Source organism: Rosa chinensis, chromosome 5 (genome assembly GCF_002994745.2).
Source record: "Rosa chinensis cultivar Old Blush chromosome 5, RchiOBHm-V2, whole genome shotgun sequence".
In the NCBI taxonomy this organism is placed as follows: domain Eukaryota; kingdom Viridiplantae; phylum Streptophyta; class Magnoliopsida; order Rosales; family Rosaceae; genus Rosa; species Rosa chinensis.
The window spans coordinates 74,837,515-74,845,591 of record NC_037092.1 but is presented as its reverse complement, the minus strand read 5'-3'; the positions used below and the strand labels follow the sequence as shown (position 1 = coordinate 74,845,591).

General features: G+C 37.6%; 1 protein-coding gene across 1 annotated transcript; it reads right to left on the bottom strand.

The window, feature by feature from the left end:
• Nucleotides 1–4,300: 4,300 nt before the first annotated feature.
• Nucleotides 4,301–8,077, bottom strand: LOC112164055. The gene is made up of 5 exons (XM_024300299.1): nt 7,987–8,077; nt 7,748–7,904; nt 7,431–7,555; nt 7,196–7,304; nt 4,301–4,355 (listed from the first exon to the last, which is right to left on the bottom strand). The coding sequence occupies exons 1-5, from the start codon at nt 8,075–8,077 to the stop codon at nt 4,301–4,303; spliced, it is 537 nt and encodes a 178-aa protein (XP_024156067.1).

Sequence of the window (8,077 nt, the reverse complement as noted above, 5' to 3'; positions counted from 1 at the left end):
GGGTTGTGGGAATCCACCGGTAAAGGGAGGTGGTGGGAATCCACCGGTTAAGGGAGGTTGTGGGAATCCATCGGGGCAAGGTGGTTGTGGGTATGCATTGGGATAAGGTGGTTGTGGGTATGCACCGGGGTAAAGAGGTTGTGGGTATGCACCACCAAAATTTGGTTGTCGGAATGCACCACCAAAATTTGATTGCGGATAGTATCTACCCATAGAAGGTGGCGGCTGCTCGTCAAGATCTTCTTTCTCCTCTATCTTCTTTTGTTTTCTTGACCAATAACGCTTTTTATTTGGCGTCATTTTACTTGTATCAATCTCCATAATACGCACTTCCCTCTCTTTATTTCGCTCTTCCCTCTCTTTAATTCGATCTTGCCTTTCTTGAAATAGGAATTGCTCTTTTCGTATTTCGATTTGCAAGAGGATACATGCTCTTTTCTCTTCCTCTTGGAGACTTCGAGCGAATTCGTCATCGAGTTTTTTCTTGCCCTTGGTTGCCTCTATTTGGTTGTTCGCTATACTCTCCAGACTGCTTGACAAAGGACTTTGATCTTTCGCTGCCTTCTTTCCTTTCTGTATTTCTTCTTTGGCAACCTTCCTTCCTTGAGGCTTCACATTGGGATTTGCAGTTTCACCTGCAATTACCTCATCTACATCCATGTCCAAGTTGATGGGAGAATTTCCAGGAATTGGTTGTGTAGGCGTATGTTGATTTCCTTCATTTGATGTTCCTCCAGATGTATGACTAGTCTTTAAATTGTGCAAAGCCCTCCACAGTAGCGTAACTAGCAAAACTCTGAAAATTGTGTTTTTTTGCCTTCCCATTTTTTCTCTTCATCCCAGCATGCCACAATTTATGTGCTTCATCTCGCTACGAAATTAAAAAAAATACAATAAAAAAAAAGTGGCGGAATGTTAAAACGATATTATAATTATTACATTATTTATCAAGACATATTTTACTATAATGTATCGATAAGATTTATCAACAAATATAAAGGTCATAATTTTAATGAAGACATATTTTAATTATAACAAAAAACAATTACTACAATTAAAACGATATTATAATTACTACATTATTTATCAAGACATATTTTACTATAATGTATCAATAAGATTTATCAACAAATATAAAGGTCATAATTTTAATAAAAAAGTATCTATCCCGTTTTACAATAAAAATCAATTAGTACAAATATAAACATCGTTGTAATTACATCATTATTTATGAACTAATTATCTTAATTGTAACAAAAAACAATTACTACAATTAAAACGATATTATAATTACTACATTATTTATCATGTAATATTTTAATTTAATGTATCAACAAATTAAATGATTTATCAAAAAATACATACCTCATCAACCGCATTCGAACCGCTCTTGTACCAATTTTTTGCTTGCCTTAATGCACAATGCCACTCATAGAGTTCAACCTTCAAAATTTTCCACCTTCCTTGCAAAGAGGAAGCTGATCGGCTCTGGGGCCAATTTGCGACAAAGTGTCGCGTCACACGCATCCATAAGTCGTTTTTTTTTTCTGATTTGTGCCCACAGCCGGATTTTGGCCAACAATTTTCCAAGACTTGCACAATTGAACATCTTCCTCATCTGTCCATCTCCTTTTGTCTTGGATATTATCATCTTCAGTTTGATCTCCCTCTTGTCCGGCCATTGGATGTGTGTTTCCCCTTTCTTCAGCCATATTGGATATAAATAAATTTGGAAGATGAGAGCTATATGAAGAGGAGGAAGCACAAAATTGGGTTACTATGAAAGATAAATTTTTGGTGTGAGTTGTAAAATAAATGGTAGGTATTTATAGAGAAATGTTTAGAATTTTTTTAAATTTTTTTAGTTACCGTTTATTAACGTTACAAACATATATATATATATATATATATATACATGTTAATTGTAAGCCGTAGGATTGCCCATTTAATTGAAATGAAGGGTTGAGATTAATTGACCGTTAGGCCCAGATTTCAAACATATATATACATGTTAATTGTAAGCCGTAGGATTGCCCATTTAATTGAAATGAAGGGCTGGGATTAATTGACCGTTAGACCCAGATTTCAAATAGGACCAACGGCTACCTTCCACGTGGCATGCCGACCCCCTCTCTCTGTCGCTATGCGACAAGCGACTGGCTTCACCTTCTGTGGGTTGCGGCGCCACGGGTCGGCTTGTTGTCCTCCACTTCCCTCCCTCGGCGCGTCGTTGGTTGCTGAGAAGTGCTAACGTCAGCCACGTGAAGGGCTTGGCTTATGTGGCATGTGAGCTTGGCCGGTCATCAAAATAGTCATGGAGATGACTATTTCCGTGGTTGTAGTCATGAAGGGCTGGGTTTTGCCCGGTCAAACTTCTTCCGCTGTAAACTGATTTCTCCCTCAGTCGGTCACCACATCAGCAATAACTTGACTATGACCAGTCAAGTTCACACCACTGAACTTGCTCTAAGTCTGTAGGATCAATTAAAAGAGATTTATGGCTCATATATATTAAACAAAGAAATAGAATATTTCTTTCTCCATAGACAATAATTACCTAATCTTTGAAGATTAATTTTCTTCTTTTTCATCACAGTTGCAGGTTAATTGATTGGCTATATCAAAGATGATTTGATTCATAATTTTTATTTTTTGCTTAAAATTTTTATTTATTTTGCTTTATGAGTGTATGAATATTGGTTTATGGCAAGAAAGTATTCATACGAAATGTTATTGATATATGCACATTTATTGAAGTTCTGTTATGTATTGAATTTTTTTTTTTTGCCTCCTCACATGTATAATCCTGCGTCCGCCACTGTTTGATAATGCATGCTTGTATAGTTAATTAGTATTAAACTTTTTTGATATATGTTTTGCGATGTTATGAACTCCTTTTACCATTAAAAAGTTATTAATTTTAGTTTACAAAGAGCATATCTCTAGAATGTATTGATTGAAAAAAGAAAAAAAAGAAAAAAAAGAAAAAGGATTCAATGATTTTGATCACGATACTACAATATGTGAAGGAAAAGAGAAGGAGAAATTGGTAGAAAAGCAGTTCAACTAATTTCATTTGATAATGCATGCCTGTATAGTTAACCAGCATTAAACTTTTTCAATATATGTTTTGCGATCTTATGAACTCTTTTTACCATTAAAAAAGTTATTAATTTTAGTTTACAAAGAAGATATTTCTAGAACAACCAACTTGATGTTATACTGAGCTAGGTAGGTAGGGACAATCATATAGAGCCTCGATCGTTTTCATAAAGATTTACAAACGATGGAGAATTCTGACTCTAGTTAATTCTGGTGCCCAAATAATTTGCTACAAAAATTGGTCACTAATCTAACCATATATTTGTTCATAGAAAGCAGCTAACTGCTAGGGTGAGGGTGAGCTTTCTTTATCGAATACCACATAGTATAAATAATAAATTACTTTGCATGAAAAGGTCTTCAACGATGAGCGTCGCGCGAGCAATCAATTTCTTCACATATTTGTTCGAGGAAGGTTGAAAATGGTGTTTATATATATTGAGCTTAGTTTAGCTATAAGCCTATAATTGGTGAAATATGATGTGACAATGTTTGGGACATTTTCACAAGGTACTGAATTTGTTTTTTTCGAGTTAATCTCCATCATCTAGTGTGATCAGAAAAGACCACGGTTGCTTTTGTGAGATTAATGAATAATGATATTCTAATGAATACGATTTACCACACGAAAAATCTAATGGATACGATTTTAGTGGAGTCTATGTATTTTAGTTTAGCTTATGCACTAATTACTTCGTACGTACGAAAGTGTGCATGGACATTATGTAATGTAATGCTGTAATTATAGAAGTGAAACCTTTTTTATTTTTATGATTATTAACTTGTTGTATCGAGGCTGATTATCAGAAGTAATAAATTCATCATGATTTGGGGACTAATCACATGCGTCAAGATTCTAAACATTAACACCTCAATGAGGTATTTTTGTACTGACAAACTAATAATAGTGATAATTAATTGGATTAAATTATGTTTAGTCCCTGTATTCTGCCTCCAACATCGTTTCAGTCCCTAACATTTTAATTTCATCCAAAAAGTCCATGAGGTCACAATTTCCGTCCAATAGGTCCTCACCGTTAAGATTCTGTCAAATTGCGCCGTTAAGTTGTTGACGTGACAATCCAAGCCACGCCAAGTCAGCTCGATAATAGTGAAATGTCCAATATAACCCTATAATCTTTCTCCCTTCCTTTTTTCTTTTTAATTTATTTTATTCCATTTTGTTTTTCTTTTCTTCCTACTTCTTCTTCACACCAAAATCATCATATATCAGCAAATTCCAAGAACCAGACCTGCACAATCAATCAAACTAACATATCCAACATCTAGGTATTTCCTAAGTTCATCAAAAACCAAATTCCACCAACTACAAATTTAACTCTACAGAAACCAATTTGAACCGAACACCATGGATGAACTACCAAATACATAAACAAAAGTTGCATAACAAACAATTCCAAACACTTCTATTTTGTATCGAACCTCTAACATAAACCAAGCTAGATAGACACACTTTCTCATCAAGCAGTGAAATGAAAAGCAGCCACCTTATTAATCACAATGGTGAGACTCAACAAACAACATCCACTGGTTAAAAGTTAAAACATACAGATAGTAATCACTAACCCACATCGAAAAATCGCAAATTCGCAATCCCCAAATTGAAACAATTTGCAGCTCTAGTTTCTACCCAAGTCTTTATCATCTTCCAAATTCAACAATTAACAGAACCCAGAAACTATCAGATGATCAAGTCTCCAACTTTAAAATTACCAGATAACAAAGTAACATCAAAATAGAAACCCAGTTGACTACTTTAGAAATCAGACCTAGAAGTTAAACCCTAAATTGAAATTTTCAATTCAACACCTGCTCTGGGACACATCATAGATCTGAGACTTGATGGCCATGAGCAGAGGCTTCTTGGGATCGGAGCGGTCGTACTGCTTGAGCTCCTCGACGGTGATCTCGCCGAGCTAGACTGGCGGCGGAAGAGGCTGCATCTCCTCCAAGCTCCTGGAGCAGTTATGGGTCTCAGACTGCCTAAAAAGCCCCGAAAGGACATGGTAAGCGGCGAAGAGCAGAGCTAGGAGAGTGAAGAAGGTCGCCGGAGATAGGCCCGTGTAGACCACGATCGCCTCCTTCAGAAAAACGAGGAGGCGAGACTGGAGGCGGAGTATTTGGGGTTGATCATTTGAGAGAGGAAGGGGGGAGGAGGTGGTGAAGAAGAGGGTGAAGTGAGGAGGAGGTGAATATAAGAGAAGGTGGTGAGAGGTGGATGATGACATTTGAGAGAGAATGGGGAAGAGAAGAGAGACGAACAGAAAGAGAGAGAGGAGGGAGATAAACAGAAGGAGAAGAGAGATGGGGAAGAAGAGATAAATAGACAAAAAATAATAATAATAATAATAATAATAATAATAATAATAATAATAATAATAATAATAATAATAATAATAATAATAATAATAATAATAATAATAAAGGGCATGGATAGTATGGACATTTCGCAATTGAAAAGGTTGAGTTGACGTTGACTTTAATGCCATGTCAGCCTATAAACAGAGCAATCAGACGGAAATTGTGACATTAAGGACTTTTCAGATTAAATGAGAATGTCAGGAATTGAAATGAGGACAACGTCAGAGTATAGGGACTAAACAAAATTTAATCCTAATTAATTTGAATATAACCAAATTCATTTGATTAATACCAATGTCCAACAAATAACACAAAAGCTGTATACAAGATACTTAATAACTCTCTAGAAACCCTAGAGAAAACACTCTCTCTCTAGGACGCCGTTGGTTGTATTGGGGCTTGTCCGGCTGCGTTCCGACGTAGGCGATGGCATCTGGCCTAGTCGACGTACGTTGAATGCGGCCGGACGGGTAGTTTGTCCCAGAGGCGTGTCTCAGACTTGGAGGAGCAGATCGAAGGGTGTACGGCCTCTTCTCTCTCGGTTGAAAGGAGTGGCTAACTTGTGGTTGGGGGCTGGGATCAGAGTGGGTAGAGCGCTTTGATGGAGCGGAGTGATGTCTGGTGGTAATCGGCTGTTTGCGGGCAAATGTTTGATGGCTTAGATTGAATCTTGCCTGGGTGGATGCGGCGGTGACGGGATGTTTAGCTCGGCGCTTATGGCAGAGAGTGCTATTTGGTGTGGGATTTTGACTGCGGTGTTTGGTGTCCCTAGCCTTTGGTCGGACCGTGACGGGGTCGTGGTGTTGGTTCGACACCAATTGTGGGTAGACGAAGTCAAACAGAACAAAGAGATTGAGAATTTTCTGATACTCATATATTTTTCATCTCCCGAATTGGAGTATATATACAGAAGTTACAGAGTTCTACTAGGAAACTAATTACAATAATTACAACATAATATTCTCTCCTTGATTACACAATCTTAATCAATCCACAGTTACCATGATAAATGGGATACCAATCCCATGACTCACGCTAACACTCCCCCTCAAGTTGGAGCATATAGATCACGGATGCTCAACTTGTCAAGTGAGTCATAAAACGCCTTGCTAGATATTGACTTTATAAGGATGTCTGCCAACTTCTCCTCAGTAGGTACAAAAGGAAATGAAATAATTTGTCCATCCAATTTTTCCTTAATGAAATGTCTATCAACCTCCACATGCTTCGTTTTGTCATGCTGAATCAGATTATGAGCAATTTTAACAGCAACTTTATTATCACAATATAGAGGCATCACTTCTTCTGTTTGAACCCTAAATCTCTCAACAAGTTCCTCAACCACAACATCTCACAAACTCCACGAGCCATTCCTCTATACTCTGCTTTAGCACTGGAATGGGCTACCATTTTTTGCTTCTTGCTTTTTCAAGTAACCAAATTGCCACCTACAAACGTAAAGTAGCCTGAAGTAAACCTTTGATCAGTAATACAACCTGCCCAGTCTGCATCTGTATACCCACAAACATCTAAGTGCCTACGCTTGGAGAATACTAAACCTCTACTTGAAGCAGACTTTAAGTAACTCAAGATTCGAATTACAACATTCTTATGAGCTTCACTAGGATTATGCATAAATTGACTCACAACACTAACTGCATAAGCTAAATCTGGTCTAGTGTGTGACAAATAAATCAATCTCCCAACTAACCTTTGATACCTTGCCTTATTTGTGGGTACTTGATCCGGATATTCTGCTAACCGATAATTCTGCTCAATAGGAGTATCAGCTGGCTTACAATCAAGCATGCCAGTCTTTGCTAAAATATTGAGAACATACTTTATCTGACTCAACATAATACAATTCTTCCCTCGAGCAACTTCAATTCCCAAGAAATACTTCAAATTTCCTAAGTCTTTCATCTCAAATTATGAGGACAACTGACTCTGCAACTTCTTAATCTCCTCTAAATCATTACCCATCACCACCATGTCATCAACATAACTAATCAAGGCTGTAACCTTACCCTTCTGATGCTTAAGGAATAAGGTGTGATCCGAGTTACTCTGCCTATATCCAATTCTCCTCATAAATGTTGTGAACCGACAAAACCAAGCTCTTAGAGACTGCTTCAAACCATATAGCGACTTCCTTAGTCTACACACCACCTTCTCTCTTGTTGAAGTACCATATCCTGGAGGCAAGTTCATGTACACTTCTTCATTCAAATCTCCATGTAAGAAAGCATTCTTCACATCAAACTGCTTCAGAGTCCAATCCAGATTAGCTGCTAGAGACAGAAGTACCCGGATTGTATTGATCTTTGCCACTGGCGTGAAAGTCTCATCATAATCCACTCCATACTTCTGAGTATAACCCTTTGTCACTAACCTTGCCTTATATCTATCCACCGACCCATCTGAATTGTGTTTTTACAGTATACATCCGTCTGCACCCAACAGTCTGTCTTCCTGGAGGCAATGGTACCAACTCCCACGTACAATTCTTCTCAAGTGCATCCATCTCCACGACCATCGCATTTGCCCACTTCTTATCCTTCATTGCATCCTGCACTTTACTAGGAAGAGACAT